This window comes from Theobroma cacao, chromosome 8, assembly GCF_053813885.1.
Source record: "Theobroma cacao isolate CCN51 chromosome 8, ASM5381388v1, whole genome shotgun sequence".
NCBI lineage: Eukaryota > Viridiplantae > Streptophyta > Magnoliopsida > Malvales > Malvaceae > Theobroma > Theobroma cacao.
This window is the reverse complement of record NC_142646.1, coordinates 3,728,743-3,749,938: the sequence shown is the minus strand read 5'-3', so window position 1 is coordinate 3,749,938 and position 21,196 is coordinate 3,728,743. Positions and strand designations below refer to the sequence as shown.

The following is a 21,196-nucleotide window of genomic DNA, read 5'->3' as shown; positions in this document are numbered from 1 at the left end:
TATCTAAACCTGAGCAATGAGGTTCAAGTTAAGGTCGATTTCACATTGGCAGATTGGGGCATGGTGGCAAAGTGACTTGAAAACTACAGAGAACAACAAGTCATGTGGACTGTTTTAATTGACTTAACTTTAGTTTTCAATCAGGTTCACTCTCAAGACATCAGAAGCATGGTTACCGAGTAACCCCATGTTCTTGTGCATGTACACCAGAAACATACTGGGAGTAAGCTTATTTTCGGATCTCTGTCTAGCTATATTTATGACTAGCCCTGTGCCCTTACAGTTCTACAAAATGTCACGTCTAAAAGGTTGCATTCCCAAAGTAAGGATGGGCTTGAAATTGAAACGAGTTGAACATTATCAGATACATACAATCAGTTAAGTTGAAGATACCCATGCAGAAATTATTGCTTGCATTATTGTAATCAGCTGACTCTTGTTTTAACAATTATTTTTGTATGTAGTCTTTAGAGTCAAAAGCTGCATTATGGAAGTTGATGATGGGAATTAAAAGAAACATGAATCAAACCAAGAATTTCTCTAACCAATCCTTATTTCATGAACTTTGATTCCAACCAACGTTACTGTACTTACTAACCACTCCAACTTCACTCAAATATTATAAATTAATCTATACAATATAGGGTAGGGTACTACAGAACAAAGAAATAATTATAACCTTCACATACCCCACTCTTATTCATTTCTCTGACCAGGATTCTATCAAATTAATTATGATACTTTGGAAAAAGAGGGGATGGGCGGAGATGGGGGATGGTTTTTGACCAGACTATTCCAACATATGTTGCAGATAAAATGCAGAGAATAAATGGACATGGCATGTGAAAATTATTCACTAGAACCAAACTTTCATCCATCTTTTCAAAGTTATGCTTTACCACTCTTTGACAAGAAATTTTGATCCTTTTCACACAATTCTTGTTGGCATCTTTACTAGCATCAAATGGGCGTTTTTATCTTTGCCATTCCTCACTGCTAAACCTTCTGCAAAGCTCTCAGTCATCTGCCATTACTGCAGGAGGGTGGTGTTCTCTTTCTTTTATGAGTCATAGAAGGAATGGGCAAAGATTTGGAGGGGGGTCATGGTGTTTTAATACAATCCAACTCAAATGTAATCGTTTATTCCTGTGAGTCAGACAAACCATCTCAATTGATTTATGCAAAACATACCTGAAAAATGATATGGGTAACTTTAGATTTGGAAGTAAAAGACATAATCAAAAGCTCTACCTCAATAATTAACCTCCATGTATGCGTTATCAACTGCTTAATTATTAGATGATAAAGGAGAAATAAAAGTCAACAAGAGTGGATAATAAAGTGCCGAGAGGCCTATATTATTCTGAAAAGTAGTCGGGCAAAGGCTAAAAAGCTGATAAATATAAGGAATGGGACGAAGAGTACAATGTTCAAATGATGTGGAAATCTAAGCATTATCTGTATGGTAGTTGAGACCAGATACATTTTTGTTTCAAGGTTGACATACCTTTGTGTAAGACAAAACCGCAGTATCATTACTCTCTTTCCTGTCATCCCACTATATTAGATCAAAAGGTTCATAACAGGCCGGTCCTGCAATCACTGAGGATTTTGACTAAAGATGGGGTCGTCTCCACTCTCCATATGCCCTTCCACTGTGGAGCATACAAGTTGGAATTTTCACGAGATCGAAATTTAACTAGTTCTAGAGACAAATGATCAAAAGAAACAAAGAAAGATTACACAATCCAGCCAAAAGCTTCTTCTTTTTGTTCTTTTTCTTTTATCGTAGATGTCAACAAGTAAACTGCTAGGAACTCACAATGGTGTAGTAATTATCCTGATTGAGTCGGCCGAGTGTGACAAATGTTTGCTGTATCATTCAAAAATGTCAGGAACTAACATGGAACTTGGCATAAAACTTAAAGAGGAAGCAAGTTCTGTCTCACATAATACTAGTATATAAAATTAACTAGTCTAGTCTCTAGTGTAAACAGATGATTCCCAAGATATTTTTCTGGGCCAGAAGTCTGTTTGCTCCAAATGCAGGATCCAGCAAAATAACTTAAGCAGTAGATGTAAACATTTGCAAGGTTTCGGTGCTAAAAGTTCTAAAATAAGTTTTTTCTTTTTTTTTTTCCATTTCCTAAGCAAGGTGATGTAGGGGAAGACAATTTCTGATGCTACAGGGAACAGCAACCTAGAAACTGATCAAAGGCTCTGGCGGGCACTGGGCAGTTCGGATAACATCTTGAGAATTGACAAAGCTCACTACCCTAGCAGCTTTCTACTCCAACTTAGCTGGCCCAACGAAAAAGGTGCATTGGACCTTAAGCTATTTACTTTTTTAGAACAAAATGAATGAACCTTCACAAGTCCTGAACCATGTTTTATTTATTTATAGCATGACAGCAGATGTATTCAAATATATAGTTCTTTATTCAAACCATGCCAATCCCAGCTTCTTAAACGAAGTCCAGGTGCCCTTAAGGCCTTAACTATGTTCATTTACAAGAGAGAAGAAGAGAGTCCTCACTTCATGAGCTTCTACCCATAATGTTTGCACTAAAATCCCTTCCAAATCTCAGTTATTTGAGAGGGAAAGGCCGACATTACAACACCCTTTTTGGCCTTTACCACCTACTGCTTCTGAATTTGCTATATTTGAATATGGGTATTCTCCTTCCGTTTCCCCTTCCCCTAACATACGCTTAAATCTTCAAAAAAGTCTGAATGTCCATCAATGAACTAAATGAGTAAGAACTTTACCCGTGAACCAAAGGGACTTTGACAGAGACAGGGGAACTTCGTCATTTTCATGAACCTCAGGACCTCAGCCAAGAGGTTAAAAGCAGACAAATTTCATTTATAGCATATAGCGGAGAAGGTCAAGGTTCATCCTATCAAAATATTGTTCATTTCCATCTCTGTCAATCCTCCTCCGTATCAGTTCTCAGGCCCCTTCCTGCTCACCTGTTTAAAAACAGGGATGGAAAAATAAATTTACTTTTGAGAATCTTTGTTAATGCAACACCTCAATTAATGGATTTGACCTCGTCTGGGGCCCCTACGCAACTATCTCCGGATGCCTAGTTGCAAAATCTTATCATCCACGTGCACAAGGTAGAAGTCCTGCAACAAGCTACTGTTACTAGAATATATGATACAGGACAATGTGACCGCAGGACATTGTAGTACCAGCTACTCCTTTCTCTAGGTCAATGCCCTGAATGGCCAACATTTTGGTGCCCCTACCATCCAGGGCAACCGGCCTTCCCCCTTGGCTAGCCCCCACTTTCCATTACATTATTTATTGTGAGCAAAGCACAACAATAATGCAGTCTCTCACATGCTTGATGGGGCTATTTCCCGACAAGCATATCTAAAGGGATGACATTATCTTCAGAAGTTTATGTAACATGTCTTGAAACTCAAAACCATAATAAAACTTTTAACATGATTCAATATGGATGCATTTCCACCGCCGGCCAGTTTCCAGGTCCTCTTTCGATCGGTTAAATTTAGCAGAGTACGGGGTGCATACCGAGAAAAGATTTAAGTAAAAATGCTTGCAAAATAATGGATAAGCGGAATTAACACACAAGCAGCAACACAGTTAATACAATCATGTCAGGGTTACAGATAATGTCGAGGTCTTCCACCATACAAACACACACGATAAAGTTTTCAACAAACAATGCACTTTACAAACAAAAGATCCTGTGTGTGAACAGGGACTTGTCCAGACTCTAAACCGATTGGATCTTAAAGTTACTCACAAACACTAGGCCTTGATGGTTTTACAATTTTAGAGTAAAATAGGCTTCCATGACATAAATTCCCTTGCAAAGAGAAGATAAACATAGCAACATAGGAAAGCAGATACCCATGATCTCCTACCCACTCCAGCATCCTCTCATCCCTTCAGAAAGAATCTTGAATGATTCTACATCTTCTCCAGAAAGGCTGCTGGATGGATAGCAATAATCATGTGTGATGCTTGCTAGTTCCGGTTCCTGCATTTTTCCACGGCCCTTGGGGCTGGATGCAAAAACAAAAAACTCCATTAAAAGAGAAGTCAATGAGTTTTAAACAAACTTATAGGTATGGACAATAATTAACATGAACAAGTACTGTAGAACCAGAGCATCCTCATATGCTCTAGACAGAACAAATGGTGGCCCATTTTCAGAATGAAAGAACCTGGGTCAACTTGGAAAAGCAATAATTCCAATACACCTTTTTTTTTTATGCCAAAGGAAAAGTATTGGTATCTAGTGATCCTGAAAAGGAGATATGTAAGAGACCCAGAATGCCTTACATTCACATTATTAATGTATGCAAACCACTGTCTGAAGTAATTAACAAATCAGTGTGACATAAGTTCAACAGCAAAGTTGATGCACTATTGCAGACAGCAGGAGAGAGGAATTATGATGGCATTTTATTAATTTTGAGTTTCTTAAATCCTCAAAGTTTGAACACTGCACAATAATTTAGATGTTGTAAAACAGTAAAATATAATGTGGTGATTTAGATGTCGAATTAGTAGGTTATGGCACATAAAAAGGCTTTTGTCAACATAAGAATACTCATTGCAGAATCCTCTATACTATCTACATGTATATTAGGCATTTCGTCAGAACTAGATGTAAATTATTGAAATAGATAAACATACTAGCTGATGCCAAGACACTCAGTTGATGGATAAAAAACACAAAATATTTACCAAGTCCAATGGCATCAGAGCTTTTCATGATCCTCAGCCTTTTGCAGGTACCAATAAACATCCTGAAACAAGTACAAAATTTGAATTAGGCTGCACTGAACAGCCATTACTTGAGTAGAAAATTGAGTAATAAATACTAATAAGCTGAACTTCATAATGCACCGACATATTCTGACTCAGATTGAATTGATGCAGACAAACGGTAAGATACTGAACTCTGAAGTTATGCAGCTAGAGTGTTGAAGTGTGAGCCAAAGAACAATTATGCCACAAATTGGAATCTATTGCGAAAATAAGTGCAGGTCAAGGAGTATGAATTTTAATTTTCCTATCTACAGATGGCATACATGTTCTGTCTAATACAGTTGTTTTATCTTTCATTTTATGGTTAATGAACAGCTTAATAAAGAAAAAAACCAGCAGAAAAATTAGTGGTCAAACCAACAATTACATGCATGATCATTATTACACAATTTTCTCTTAGTGCTAATGAACAAGGGTTCCTTTCCTTTTTTTTCCAAGGGCTCCGACAAAATCTGATAGATACTATATTAGGTATAGTTTGCATGTTGTACTTATTCATATCCCTTACTGATTCAAATATGCTCTTCGCAATTCTTATAAAGCTCAAGTCAACCAGAAAGATTAACAAAAGGTTCTAAATTAATATGGCAGAAACAATTTCTGTTCTATGCCTTGCTTTCCACTCCTATGACAGCATTTTGTACAACCAACCCAGTAAGCATGTTTTCACTTCTTCAGAAGTAGAACAGCCTACATTTTGCTTACAAGCAGATAATACATTCTTATATGGTGACTCAAGTGCTAAAATATGGGTAGTGTCATAATTATCAAAATGGAAGCAGAAAATGAGATGTGCAAACATATAAAGGGGGGGGGGGGGGGGGGGGGAAGGGGTTAGAGCTTACACCCATGGGACATCACCCACAAGCATCCAGTCACCATCTTTATCCTCATAAGTGAGAACGTATTCTGATCCATGTAGTAGATCCTTCAGCTTACTTTCACTTAGCAGCTCCCTGCCCAGGGTTCCATGAGATCCATATTGACCTGAAATCATAGCAAAGTAGCAGTAACTGGATCCATGCAAACAAATATTACTGTCTTCATATAAATAACAGCTGCACATAATTTACGTACATATAACATTGACAGCCTAAAATCTTTATATTAAATTGAAAGATTGAAATAGCTCACCTATGGTAAAACAGCTAAACATCTTCTCAAGGGCAGAAGAGAGCTCCTGATATTTAGAGTAGTTTTTCAAGTCTACTTTCCTCAAATAAGGAGCACCATCCATGCTGACCTTAACAAACAGAGCACCAGCCCCTGCCTTTCCATCTACTTCATCAGTGTTCTTTGAAGTGGTGGCCAAAGAGTTCTTCCTAAATGATCTAATAGGAGGCCAACCTACAACCTGTGCCCTGCAGAAGGAGGAGGATCAGAAAACCTTCTCATGGTGAAGCCCAAATTTATTACAAACCCATGCACACTTACTTGGTAGCAGGTGCACCACTGTTATTGTTTGCAGATGCATTAGGATTGGCCCTGGTCTCACTGGCAGCATGAGGCCTGTCCTGTACCACCTTCTGGTTCGTTATCTCTTTGACTTTTGTGGGTTGAGCCCCAAGGTTTTCAAGCACGGAACCTGGTTTAAGTCCCAAGTTCGAAGAAGGCCTGGGTGACAGCATCACATCTACTTTTGAATTAGAAAGAAATTTACCCTGCAATATAGATTAGGTACTTTGCATGTTAAGACCTTTTAATACTAGTCTTGCTATTCATTAGTAGCAGTAGTTCCTACCTGTGAGAACCCATCCATTGCATCAGAGAACCCTCTTTTGTTGCCTGAAACGACAGTCTTTTGTGATGCGGAGCAGTGACCATCACTAGAAGGATGTAAAGGGAAAAGGGGTTTCTCATCGAGTTGAGGAGAGCTTAACAAGCAAAGCTCTGGATTTCTTTTAGGCGACTGGGATCCAGGAAGCCCAAGCCTAAGCTCAGTTGCCTTCAGATTCAAATTACCCTTGCTTTCCTCAGACACAGGGGAGCCGACAGAGCTATCCACGGAAGAACAATCAGACAAGCCCATGTAGTTGCGCTCCTTCAATTCAGCACTATTCTGGCACACACTGTCCATTGAGCCTGAAGAACCCAGACAAGTTACATTGCTCTGACCCCCTTCCTCCTCCACGCCAAGAAGCGGCGGAGACATCAGAATTAGGAAAAAAAAAAAAAAAACAACACAGCCTGCTAAATTTAAAGATGACCAAATTTATCAGTATTTGAACAATTAGAGAAGAAAAGCTGCATATATATAGCAACAGCTGGCTACCCCTATCTAGCAAACTATATTAACATGGCAGAATATATGATTAATTATAGACTATCTCCAATCTAATTAAACAGCAGAAAATTTTTAATAGATCCTTAAGAAATAAGAAAAATTGAGGGATAACATAATCTAAAAGTTATAACAACGTGAATCTTAAGGATTAGAAACATCACCTTTGCTTTTTTAATCTTGAAAAATCTTAAAAGTTAAAGGGCAGAAAAATAAACAAATAGGCTTATGAAAGAAAGAATCAATCCATAAGAAAGAAACTAAAGCTGAAGAAATTTGAAGCATTCTTACATGTGAAACAAAGATAAACTAAACTATAAAATATCAAACAAATTGTTTTACTGATAATTAGATAGCTGCAATTTTAAGTATTTGCTGTTAGGTGTTGACCACTGTAAATGCATGCAAAAAATAGAACAATAAACCGCACACACGCCCCAAAAGATGGGGGGCAAAAGGCAAAGAGTTTTAGAGGAGAAATGATAGTGGTATTAGTATATAAAAGAAGCAAATAGTTGTAGCATGTTTGGTTGCTGAGAAAAATGGCTAGAAAATTGGAACAACTGTGAACAGAATTTAAACCTAAGCTTTTAAAGCTTAACTAAGACCGAGAGTCTCGAATTTGAGCTAGCCTACACCCTTTTGCACTGTAAAGAACACTAAGTGAAGCGAGATTCCTGCATTTTTTTATTTTTCTTATAGTTCTTTCGATTTTCCTCAGTTTTCTCAGGAAACAAACACCAGCTAACGAGAAAGCAAGAGCCAAAATAACAACAAAATTCTTCCAAAAAAAAAAAGAAAAAGGCCTCTTACAAAACAAGACAGAAGAAGAGAAATGAGGAGAAACTAAAAAAAAATTACCTGATTGGATTGGTGGATCAGAAACTGAAGATGAGGATCAAAATAAAAAAAATTTAATTTTGTTTAAGGATTGATTTCTACTCAGAAGCAAGAACTAAGAAGAGAAAGTATTTCCCTTCTTTTTTTCTGGTTTTGTTTTTCAGAGAGAGAGAGAGAGAGAGCTAAGGACCCTCCATTGGTCACAAAGTAACAAAAGCTTATTTGCCGTCCGATGTGAAACTCTTTGCATTAAAATAAGGCACTTTATTTTTACTTTTGTCTCATAAAAAACACTCTTCCTTTTTTTTTCCCTTTTCTTTCTGCCCCTGCTTTTCGCTCTATTTCTTTTTATTCGTTTATTCTGTTTCCTTTTTTTATTTCTTTTTAAAGTATCCGCCGAACAACTCGAGGGAACGCACATCAGAGGGTATGGATTATGGATTGGTTTCACCCGAGCCGTTGATCTTTTTTTAATGGTTGATCATGGATAAGGGATTTGATTATATCTGACAATTCATGTTAACGTATCGTAAAGTCAGACACGATTATATATAAAATATGTTAAAATTAAATATTAATATAATATATTTAATATTTATATCTTAAATTTAAAATATATATACGTACACATATATATTTAATACACGTGTAATATCACATGACACGATTAACACGTTTATTAAACGTATCAATATACGATACGACACGATTAATAACACGTTTAACATGATTAAATAAAAATATTTATAATTAAATAAAATTTTATTATTTAAAATTAAAACCTATAATTATAAAAATAATTATAATAAAACAAAAGTAATAATAACATCAAATAATCACCAAAAGTTAAAAATTAAAGTTGAGTATGTATAATTATATTATACCCATTATAAAATTAAAAAAACTTATTAAAATAATTATTTAAAATTATTTATATAAAGTTAAAATAATTTTTAATTATTAATTTTTAATAAGTTAATAAATGTGTTACGTATATACATTTAAACACAATAAGATGATTAAATACGATAACACGATTAAATAAATATATTTTAATATTTTTATCATGTCTGACATATTAAGATACGAAAATTTTTGTATTTTAATATATCAGATATAATTAAATACGAAATATGTTAAAATTAAATTTAAAATTTATTTAATTTGTGTCTTTTCATATTATGTTAACGTGTGATTTCAAAATTACCAGATCTAAATTTGACCTTCCATTTCGTTCGCTGTTATTTGACCATGTCGTTTAAATTCTAGAAGCTTTCTATCATTTTATTATAAATAATAAAAGTATCACATCAATTGATTTTATTAATAATTTTCACTATAAATAAAAAAATAAAATTGACATAATTCTTTTTTTAGACATAATTTAAAAAAAAAGAGAAAATATATAATACATGGAGGAAAATGCTCTCTCGCTCTGTCATTATGATGTTTCCCATAAGATCATAGGTAGTGGGCAGATTAATCAAGTGACCCACCTTGTCTTTCCCCGCGCATACGTGTCGTTACCTCCTTCGATTTAAAGGCTAAATCACGGCATCTTTCACATGTCCTAAAACGCCCTTTTTCTCTTCCTCTTTGAATCAAACACCCACACACGACACACGTGCATCAAACCAAAATGTTAAATCTCAAAATGGCACACTCATTAACAGAAAAATTGACATTTCATTTTCACAATTATTCTCCTGGCCTGATAGACAATAAAAAAATTAAAAAACCACATGAGTTATTGGTTTTTACGTTGGTACTAATCTTTCAACGTACAATGTTCTTGTAAACGATACGTTGTCGTATCATGTATAAAAATAAAAAAAGAAGTTTAAATTAAGCAATTAATTGACGAGTGAAATACTTGGTAATACTAGCTGTTACTTGTGAGGCAAATGGCTCATGCCCATCATATCACTGCCTTGTTTCTTATGTGAGCGAACCACCTGCAGTTTTTGTGCGAGAGGGAGCCTGACACATGCAAATGCCCGTACCGGTTTTTCCCCCTCCTTTTTTATGTTTGTTTGGTTCACGTGTATCTAAAAGCCAACACTGCGCGAAGGCAGTGGCAAACTTGTCTTTGCATATCAGCATATTTCTGGAGACCTTCTAACTAATGTAGTCTATTGTCTTTTTCTTCGCTTTATTACCAATCATGCATTATTCGCAGTTTATTTAGGCTTCCCTTAACTTCTTAATAAGTTGTTAAACAAATAAAAGTAACATGTAAAAATCAAATCAGTTATGATTGAACATAAATAAATAACTATAATGAAACATCATTTTTTAGTACAGTAATTATTTAGTTTTTTTTTATATATGTAGTTATTACTTTCTAAATGTACTTTTATTTTTTTAATTGAATATAAAAAATAAAATAATTATTAAAAGAAAATTTAATGTAATGTCGGTGACTTTTTATTAAAATTTAATAGATAGTTCAATTAGTTTTGTAGAATTTAGAACTTTACATATAAACATGTAATATGAAGAAAAAAAAAGAATGATCTTTGCTTCTTCTTTTTTATTTTTATAAAAGAAAGAACTTTGCTTGTTTGTTAATACATTGTAACTCACTAAATGATATTTAATAGAGTAATTAAGGAAGTATGTATTCGCATGATTTCTAATTAATCTAAACAAATTAAAGGGTAGAAGAGAAATTTTATTTAAAAAATTAAAAGAAAAAAAAGAAAAAAAAAGAAGAAAGCATTAGGGAGGGGGAGAGAGAGAGAAAGAGAGTATAAGTTACGTAGGGAGAGAGCATTAAGTGGGGAGGAAAAGTTAGAGAGGGGACAAAGAAAAACAGAGTGAAGCGATATGATGTGTTGGGGGACAAGAAAGCGGCTTTTAATTTTGGATTGCCGGGTACAGAACGCGACATATAACTTCCATCACTACCTCTCTCGTATTCCACACGCTCCATGGCTATTTACTCTCAAACACGTACAAATCAGGGGGGGAGTATGCTATGGATTGAGAGAGATTTGGGGCTTCAGGATTCGTGGGGAACAGGGAAGTGTAAAACACGCACTTGTATATGATTATGCGGGATGGAGTGGAAAGGGATATAATTTGGAGAAGATATTTTTTACTGGAATATTTTAAGCAAGGAAGGATTTAGTAACCATCATTAACTGCCACTAGCTGCTGCACGCTTTGCCCTTAATCCATGCATACATAGGGTATCATAGCATGGTTCCTCGGCATAATCATCTTCATCATTCATCATCATCAACATCTATCTCTGATTTGCTCCACGTCATTCACACGCTATCATCATATGATCATGTTGCTAAACCCATATCATTAGGTTTAAACAGGCAACAGCTTTTTCCTTGCATTCATAGATTTCGATTGGTTAGTTCTTAATTAATCATTTCCCGTGAGTTCTTTCCTTTGGTTTGATTAAGGAAATTCTTCCTATCAAGTTCGTATTATTATAATTAACTAAAATACGGCAAAACCACCGCGTGTGGGTGTAACAAAAAAAGGTGATAATTCCGAAGGGACAAAATTTCGTAAAAAAAAAGAAAAGAAAAAGTCAGTTATTTAAAAACGGCTAGTTTTAAATATATTTTATTAATTTTATATTTATTTAAATAATTATGTTTATTCAAAATGTTATATGCGTGAAAGTTAATATATTTTTGTGATTAGTCTCTCATCTTTTTAAATATTTTTTAAATATTTTCTATAATATTCTATTTTTGAAAAAATTCACAAAAATGAGATAATCTTCTCACATTGGTAAATATAAATTGATTTCATCAATACCATACACAACCAATTACTTAAATTTCATTAGATTATTGAAGTTTATATTCTTCTATACACTTAAATAAATAACTAGTGAGATGAATACAATTTTTCAAAAAGTGATATTAACTATATTTTTAATATTTTGTTCACGTGTTCTAGTCTTTCATAGTACCACTAAATTTTGTGCCATTAATGATTACAAGAATGGAAGGGAAAAAATAAAACGTAAATTAATTAGTAGTTGTCATGTAACAGGTGGTACAAACTTTAGTTTTTTTTTTTTATAATTAAGGAAGGGTATTGGAATTCTACTATTTAGGTAAGAGATCATGTACTAATTAATGAGTCAAATACTAAAATGTGATACAAACTTTAATTATTGCTATTATATATTGTTAAAATAAACTTAAAAATACTTGCGAGAGTTGTAATTATCTAAAGTGATTGATTTATGTGTGCTTCATACACACTTAAATCTTGCTTGAGTGAGTATTCGAATATTTGATTTATTGATTAATGTATTATCTTTTATTTAAAAAATAAGATTCGAATCTCCTCTCTCTTAATTAAAAAAAAAATCTTACTTGAGTGAATAATTATTTTTTACAATAGATGATTAAAAATTAAACCACTGTATGTGTAATGGCTTTAATTTGTTTTCTTTAATTATCGTCGGAGAAGAAAATTCTTAGTTGGATGCCCTATATATCAGCAGATATTTCGGGATTTTGTCTTGGAAAAAAAAAAGAACCATCATATATTAAAAGTAAACCTGATCCATGAAGATGTTGGAGTTTGGCACTCTAATTCAAAGCTTCGAAAGGGTGGTCAACGAGTGGACCATGAGCGCTACAAGGCCAGGCGTTAAGGTCGTTGGGCCTGTTAAGCAAGCCTCGTAGGTTTTGTTCTTTTAATGATGTAATAATAAAAATAAATTAAAAATTCATAGAAGGTGACCTGACTGCTTCTTAGTGTTTTTTTTTTTGGGCTTCATAGTCTTAATTGCAAGCCAGCCTCCATGTCTGAAAGCACACGAGATAAGGCAGAAATGGATATTGTTCTGAAAGCTATTCCACACTCTGAAATATTTATTGTTCTTGCTTTGCTGCTGTAATTTCAGCGTCCTTTGATTTCAATGTAATTCTGAACTATTCAAATTTCAACTCTTTTTTTGAATGATCGAATTATTATGTGGATATTTTTAGGCATTTAATAATGTAAATGCCAGTGGCTGAGCCAGTCTGCGAGTGTTTTCATGGTTGTTTGGCGGAGCCAAATTTCAGTAAATTCCTGTTTTTTTTTTTTTTAACAGCGGATTTGGGCTAGATGGGTCTATATCTGTATGGGTGCATAGGCTAAGTTGGGACATTTATTTTTGCATGAAAGATTGATAATTCTCAGGCTGGATCCAAAGTTCATGGGCCTTATTTAGAATGAATTGTGCAAGGATATTATAGAATTAGCAAGGAGTTTGATCATTGATAAATTCAGCATCTTGGTACGAAATGATAGGCTGTTCTATCTTAGGGGAATGGCCAAATAATATATGTATATTCTTTGAATTATATATATCCACTATTAAGTATTAAGTCACAAGGTTGATGAAAAAGTTGATGGGCTTTTTGTAAATGATCAATTTAGCTTGCTGGACAAATTCTAGGCCCAAGTCTTCCAATTTATTTTGGTCCTTAAACCTTGAACTTTGTTCAATTGGGGAATGGAAAGAAGAAAGGAAGGAAACAAAAAGCTTAATTCCATGGTTAAGCTGTAACAGCCAATAGGGGAGGGGGGTTATGCACCCTCACTATTAGATTAAAATTCTTCCTTCCTTGTTACCAAGTTAAGCTTTTCTTGAGGGATGTCCTGCAAAATAACAAAGAAATTGTACTCATAATTATTGAATTTTATGTCCTAATTCCTTTTTCTTTCTAAAAGATTACGCGGGCTTTCTCATTATGAAAAATTTTCACTATATGAAGAGGTCCATAGCTATAAAAACCCATCTTAAAAGTTCTATAGTAGCAGGTTTGCTTTGAAAAGCAAGAACGGGGACTAGATCATGTTGTCAAGAAGACGTTAAAAATCAGATATCGACTAAAATATCTTCAATGAGTGTTACGAAATACTGGTCCATGATTTGCCATGTTTCCCGTGCCCATCTTCTAGCCCAACATTTATGGCAAGATACTTGGACCGACCAATCAAAGACATGGAAAAGTGGCACGGCATCTATAACAGCTGGATGCATGATCTGATCAGATGATAATAGTAATATAACTCTTGCTTCTAAGAACCCCAAATATGGAAAGTAGCTGTCTACAATAACCAATCCGTTATACCCAAAAAATATTTACATCTTTTCTTTGTTTGAAATATTACAGATTTCATTTTTTTTTCAAAGATATGGACTGCTCTGCTAATATCTATACCAAGGTAATTCTGTCTATTTCTAATAAATAGAATATACAATCTGCATAAAAATTTTCGATAGGAACAGGGGATGCATGGTTCAATGGCAAGTAGCAACATACAAGTTTATTTACGAGTAATAAAACGGCACTGGAAGAGCTGGAGGCTTCTGTACTGTTATCGTAATCTTTTCCATCATCGCTGGCGCACATGGACTAGCCATTGCTATGAACCTTGGTACCTGATCCCCTGGCATCAAAACCGCCAGGGTCTGCCCTCCAGTACTTGGCTTTGGTTTCTGTTTTAAACGCTCAAATTATATAAGTAAACTAAGCAATAATAAATTATCATGAGCATGCTTGAGGTAGAGAAAAAGAGAGAAATATATACCAGGACAGGAGATGCAGCTTGAACGGCCGGTGAGTGATTGATATCTGATTGAATATCGTCGTTGTCATCCTCGGAGGATCGGAGGATGAGGGCCCGAAGCTTGTGCCATTTGAGGTAACAAATGAGAAACCCGCTTATGCATAATAACAAGATCAAAAGCAGGGCTAAACCAAGAGGAAACCCTATAGACGGCCTGCTTGACGATTCTTCGTTCTCCATCCTTCTTTCTTCTTCCTTCATGTAAATGATACGTAGAGTGAAAAATGGCAGAGAATAGTCAGGGTGGCGCCATATCTCTGGCAGATAGTGTTGGTGGGTTGCTGAGTGTTGGTCACGTTAATTTTGGACGTAGCACTTCAACATGTACGGAAAGTGCGGGTCCCTTCTGCACTTCGAATATATATATATATATATATATATATAATATTATCAGTTCTTACATTTCTGGAATCTCTACAGTGTGTGAGAGAATATAGTTCAAAGAATTTAGAAGTTATATATAACTACTTAGAGTTGGATGCTTGCTTTTGTGTAATAGAGACAGGTTCCCCAAATTTGCTAAGAATTCAGAAGTAAATTATAACTACTTAGCAGGATCTGGACATTACAAGGGACAAAGACGAGTTGTTGGATATATAGAAATTGTTGCTCTTCTCTTAGACTTGGAGAAGAATATATATATATATATATATTTTGTTTATTTCTTTCCATCAATGAATGTAGGTACCACAGCAAATAGTGTTAGTTGTCTGCTTTGCGATCACATGTCAACAGTTGTTGACCTAATTCCACTGCATATTTTTAAAGACAAAATTAAGCTGCCTTTGCCCCCACCACAATCCCCTCACATAAATTCCAGCAGTCCCATTATGTCCTGACTTTTACCCACGCATAATCTCTCCAACTTCTCGTCACCTTTTCTAGGCCATTCTTCTTCTACAATCATAGTGTTAAGCACACGGGTTTTTGCTTCTAATCTCAGACACCTAGACATATCCCTTGAAAAAGCTCTGCAAAATATTTCACCTCATTTGGGTGCTTAGTGCTCTACAGCTTGAAACTCTTTTTAATCTTTTCCTTCTCGCCGCCTCCCTCCTTCATGCTCTTGCCTCTATCAAATATCAAATTTATACCAATTGGTATACAAAGTCGAAAATTCCAGGGTCCCTCCAGTACTTGAATTTCCAATTGGAAGACATGGTGCGGTTTTTATGATGTTATCCCAGACAAGATGCATAGTGACGTATCGTTACTGATTGTATATTCAGTGACCCTCTGAATTGGTTCCTTAGTATATTAGGTCCTAGTCTTTTTCATTGTCCAATTATCCATCAATTCGGCTGCTTCTGCATTCCACTTTCAACCCAAAGTGGAATGTGCAATGATTTAGGATATAAACAGCTAACGCGACTCGAGGAATTGCCTGGTGGAGAGCAAGCCCTGCCTAGTAGAAAATTTTACCTGGTTTTTGGAGTTTCTAAGACTTTGAGATGTCCATATGGAAACAGGTTTGCTTACAAACCTATAGTTCAGTGCAATTTTGGTGCTAAACAGCAACTCCTTGTTCTACAAATTACTGTAAAATTGTCCCAAATTGATAAAAAACATGACTTACTGTAGCCGAAAGGTTAAGAAAGATCACGTGAATATAGAAGTATGATCATTGCTTGAACAATAATTTTATAAAACAAAAGATTAAAGACTAAAAATGACATAATCATGATAAATTTATCTAGTTAATTAATTACCTTGATGAACCGTATACCACGGGGTAATGATCTTAATTCTTAACACAATAATTAAGTGCCCAAAACATTATTTCTGCAAAAAGTAGAGCATGTGGGTGAGTACCCTTTGTTTCAATTTTATTCTTGTTTTGCATGTTCTTATTAATTAGTTTGATACAATTTTAATTTCCACCAAACTTTACATTTTAACGTTCAGTGGGGAGGCTTTCTTTCACTTTTTTCAACGTCAATACTTAAAATATAGTCTTAATCATTGCTTGAAGCAACAAGGAGGAATTCCATTACATTCACCTAGTAAGCCTATATGTTTTGTGAGAAAACAAAGTCAACACTGATTTTGATACTTGAAATATGAATAAAAAGGATGAAACAGTTCAACATCGACCCCTAAACCAGGGCTTCCATTAGAATTGCTTGGTTCATCATCATTCACCTACCTAAACTTTGATTGGATTGGTAAGTGGCAAGTCAATTCAAAATTTTATGTATTTAATTGGCCTGATTAATTTGAGCTAATGCACCAAGATTTAGAACAAGAAAGCTCTTAATGTATAATTACCGTACTTAAAAAAAGTTTAGTGCTTGACCGATCAACTAGACAAACATCTTGCTCCACGACCTCATAGTTAAAACCAAGTTAATCAAACTAGAATTATGTAACTTAATTTAGACTTTGGGCCGTAACATGGGCCTCGTAAACATTTTTACCAGCAGGCTGTTTCTGGCCTTCTCGGCACAGTTTCCTAAACCACTTTATCAAGTTGATCCCAAATTGCACCTTGCATAGACAGGCTAAAAACTGATTGACTTGTAGTATTATTCTTGGTTGATGTAGGTATTAACACCATGCTGTTGCAATGCCATATGATTACTCTGTTTGGCTGCTGAGAAAAGCAGAGAAAGGAAATAGAAAAAGGGAGTGCTGTTCCTTTGATCCACAATCTTTTCTTCACCCCTTTTTACTTGCAAGATATATATAAACTAGTAAACGGTTATATCTGTGTACGTGGGATATCTTAGTTTGGCATGGCAACATCTGTTAAATAATTCCAATAGAAACATTAAATCTCCTTTAGAAATAATATCAGGGTAATCAGATGTATTATTGTTCTTTTTGTATATTGTTAAGCTAATGAATGGAAGTATGTAGTGCTGATGGAAACAGCATTGTATGTTATATAGAAGTTGAGTTTAACAAGGGGAATTAAGGATATCCTGAAAGCTTTCTGATTAAAAAACTGAATTAGCAGTTATTAATGGAGAAACTTCATTTCCAGGGGTTGGGAAAACTTGGCTGTTGAAATTGTAAAAGGTTCTTGAACTCATTGGTTTTTTTTGGCTCTTTTAGTTGTACTCCACATACTGAAATGAATCAAAAAAATACCTCTAAATCTCTTTATGCTAGATGGATCCTGTGCCCACGAAATAACTCAGCAGCTTCCTACAAACTGTGAGGAAATGTCTCAGCTTCTTCCTGCTGTTGAAATCTTTATATCTAGCATATCTAGCATGGGTTTTCATAATTATGCCTTTCCAGAAAGTTTAGTCCTCTTACACGTGTCATATCAAAGGATTTCACCAATCAGAGTTTGCAAAATGAGTTAAGGGTCATATCAAGGCTCCAATCCCTACCTCTATAAAAACGGAAATGGGATAAAGCATGGACAGAGAAGACAACCTGATTTAACATTTGGTACAAAAGACCAGCAAAATTTTTTATCCCAAAGAATAAACCAAATCCTTTTTGTTCTTTATATATATATATTTGTACTGTGTTACTGCTGGCTTTATGGTGGCCTACTAGTTGAACATTCGGTATCTATATTCTCTAATTGTGCCTTTGGCGTTATTTAGGACATAATTTGTGCTTCCTTCAAAGGCATTCTTAATATGTTCTTCTTTGTCTTTATGAATTTGTTCAGTTTTTGGAAACCAAGACATGGTATTGTACTCTTGGTTAAAGTCTTTAAAAGATGCAGCATTGTTTGTTAGCTTGTGCTTGCCGTTTTGCCTGGTTTGCTTTGCACTCCAAAATCAGATCTCTTGGCTCACATCCCCAGACAGAATTGCCCGCATGATCCCAAAATATCTGCTGAGATTCACCTCAATGATGTCCATTTTCGAACTCTACCTCTTGCCATTGAGTATCAGCGTATGTCCAACAGCAATCTGTCATGTAGTATGAACATATTTAACCAAGAACCATTAGAGTCAACTTGTATTTATACGGTATGAAGAGCCATGAGACATCCGTAACTGAAGCCTGAAAGCATTATGGCAATTCTTGATGCTGTCAAATTTTGCTAAAGTTTCCTATTAAATTTGTGTAATAGCTGCCACTCACCAAAGCTATCAGATTCATGGGATATGCAGAACAAGAATGAATAGACCAGTCTCTTGGAGCTTTAGAATGACTCTATCCTGTTGATGATGATAGATCTGATGCCGATAAAACTGACTGTTAAGTTTATCATATATGTTGCAATTGCATCATTTTCATCAACACGTGGAAATAAAGGTAAAGGTATGGAAGACAGTAAGCTAGCTATAGTATGTTAATGTTTATGTTGTATGTTTGCTGATAAGTATGCAATACTTGCTAGATATTGTTCCAGCTGTGTAAATTTACTGCAGATGAACTTTTCACTGCGGGTGAACCTCCTTTGTCAACAATGCTGTCACCTTTTGTTGCATCAGTTCATCTGCTTTAAATCTTTTGATTGAAAAACCCCAAGATTCCATTTACATTTGTGCTTGCCGCACATGTTTTCCCTTTACACTTCTGTAGAATGAGTTGATAACTTGCAAATGGAACTATCTGATACTTGTGACATAAAAGCCAAAAAGGTGGTTTTAACTGCAGAATTCACTGTCCCCTCTCCTACCTGCTAAAAATAAAAGGGTATGGAGAAAAGCAAAAAGGGGAATGTAAATTACCTTTTTTACCTTTTCCACTATGGTACATATTTCTTTTTCAAATGATTAAGAAATGCTAAATTAATTCTTATAGAGGCCCGTAACTGAATTCCTGAAGGCCATTTTGGGCATTACCAGATTGTATGGGAAAGAAGTCTTAAAAACATTCCTAACAAAAGAAGCCACTGAATGTTGGATGAAAAAGAAAAGAAAAGAGCTAAACAAAGAATTTTGGATTGATAAACATATCCAATTGAAGCAGCTATTACAAAGCTCTGATGACTAGAATTTCCCTTATTTAAGAAGGCAAAATTACTACAATCCCTCACTTTCAAATGCTCATTGAAATAACAGAGAATTTGGAAACCTCTCAAAAATTCACCAGAAGTTGCTTCTTTTTTGTAGTCCTCTTCTTTTGTTCCTACAAACATCTTCCTCCATAACCTGCATTTCTAAACAGTGCCTGCTTTATGTCTTCAGAGCTTAGTAATGTTCTCTGTTCCAAGTCCTGCAATAAAGACCAGAATGTATGTAAGATTGCAAGTTAAAAGTGACAGAGGCTTAACAAGAAGTGATTCAGAAACAAAAATGCTAACAATTTTTTTCCTTTTTCCTTTTTACCTCTGAGCAGGACGCTTGCATTGCAAAATCATTGAAACAGCTGATAACACATTGTTGAATCTCAAGGCCTAATGATTCCAAGGTTGTTACAGTTGACAACATCAGTCCTGGTTTTCCTGTGCAACAAATCTCAATCCTTGTATCCACATTTCTTCTTTCCACCTCAAACTGCAGGAAACAGGTGTAGGAACTAAATTCAGGATTTGGGCATTTTAAATCAGACCTAAAAAGTACTGAAGAATGGTGCAAAATCCAATACCTTTGGTGTATTTCTCACTAAGATTTCATTTGGTTTTACATCCTTGAAAATGTGAGCCACGTTTAACTCATTTGAACCTGCTTCAATTTCTTGCTGCAAACTTTTGATCCTCTCCAGGAGCTCTTTCATGTAATCTATAGTATCTCCAAGTATGGATGTCCTGTCCATCTGTTAAAGAGCAATGGAAACAATACCAGATTAGCCCCCAATAACAACTTGCATTTTGCATAGGACTATGTACTGATTTGAAAACTTTACTACAACTCTCATTGCTAGTTACCTTGCTTATCTTAGGAACAATTGACCTTAACATCGAAAGCCGATCATTCAGCCGCTTTCTTCTCCTTCTCTCTGCCATTAGATTCTTCGATGGCTGCCCCGCCAACTTCTTAGCTCGGTTCTTGCGGTCTATACAGGTTCCCATGTTGAAAACTGGTTCTTCAGGTGATTGAATAGGCTCAGCTTTGCAAGCAGCTTGGACATCCAACTTGTGAAGTTCATCTGCAAGGAAGCCTGATTCTCCTTCCTCCACCATATTCAACGAGTAATCTTCTTGAACCGGAAATGGTGGGGTATCAAATGTGTTATTTGATGAATCTGTTACTTGTGGTGCAGAGAATTCATCGCCAAATGGACAGTGGACTTCATTGAAGTTGTAATTGAAGTCTTGCTGTAAAGGCACGGAGAATTCTTGGCAGAATGAATTTGGAAGAAAGCTAGCAGGGTTCTCATCAAAGCAATCAAAGTTCCAGCCACTAGAGAAAATCTCATTCATTTCTGTTGGAATTGTGTCCCAACTGTCTCTTCTTAGAGCTAATAATTCCTCTAAGAAACTTTGCTCATTAAACTCCATCTCTCTTTCTCTCTCTCTCTTGCTTTTCCCTCTCTTTCTCTTTCTCTCTCGGGAATGCTATTATTAGGAGATGCCTTGAGATAATGAAAGTGCACCAAGTTGAAGAATTTATAGCTACACCGATAAAAAGGGCAGTATAGTTGAATATAAAATAATATACAATTTATATGATTAAAGTATATGATATGTTGTAATTGTTAGGCCTTAGAGGCCTAAGATTGAAATGGAATCTGCTTTTCCTCACTCTCTTTCCATGAAGGGGTGATTTCATGTCTTTTTCACCGAAATCGCTCCT

General features: G+C 35.2%; 3 protein-coding genes across 3 annotated transcripts; all 3 read right to left on the bottom strand.

Moving 5' to 3' along the window:
* Positions 1 to 3,593: 3,593 nt before the first annotated feature.
* Positions 3,594 to 8,219, bottom strand: LOC18591867 (auxin-responsive protein IAA9-like). Its single transcript, XM_018126041.2, has 7 exons — positions 7,956 to 8,219; positions 6,555 to 7,000; positions 6,248 to 6,474; positions 5,948 to 6,174; positions 5,659 to 5,800; positions 4,730 to 4,791; positions 3,594 to 4,041 (listed from the first exon to the last, which is right to left on the bottom strand). Exons 2-7 carry the CDS (start codon positions 6,963 to 6,965, stop codon positions 4,004 to 4,006), a joined length of 1,107 nt encoding a protein of 368 aa, XP_017981530.1. The 5' UTR covers positions 6,966 to 7,000; positions 7,956 to 8,219; the 3' UTR covers positions 3,594 to 4,003.
* A 5,749-nt stretch (positions 8,220 to 13,968) lies between these two features.
* On the bottom strand, positions 13,969 to 15,128 carry LOC18591865 (uncharacterized protein At5g65660-like). The gene is made up of 2 exons (XM_007018272.3): positions 14,505 to 15,128; positions 13,969 to 14,412 (listed from the first exon to the last, which is right to left on the bottom strand). Exons 1-2 carry the CDS (start codon positions 14,742 to 14,744, stop codon positions 14,245 to 14,247), a joined length of 408 nt encoding a protein of 135 aa, XP_007018334.2. The 5' UTR covers positions 14,745 to 15,128; the 3' UTR covers positions 13,969 to 14,244.
* Positions 15,129 to 19,386: 4,258 nt separating this feature from the next.
* LOC18591864 (transcription factor bHLH93-like) lies at positions 19,387 to 20,993 on the bottom strand. Its single transcript, XM_007018271.3, has 4 exons — positions 20,329 to 20,993; positions 20,049 to 20,216; positions 19,790 to 19,957; positions 19,387 to 19,676 (listed from the first exon to the last, which is right to left on the bottom strand). Exons 1-4 carry the CDS (start codon positions 20,899 to 20,901, stop codon positions 19,590 to 19,592), a joined length of 996 nt encoding a protein of 331 aa, XP_007018333.2. The 5' UTR covers positions 20,902 to 20,993; the 3' UTR covers positions 19,387 to 19,589.
* Positions 20,994 to 21,196: the final 203 nt, after the last annotated feature.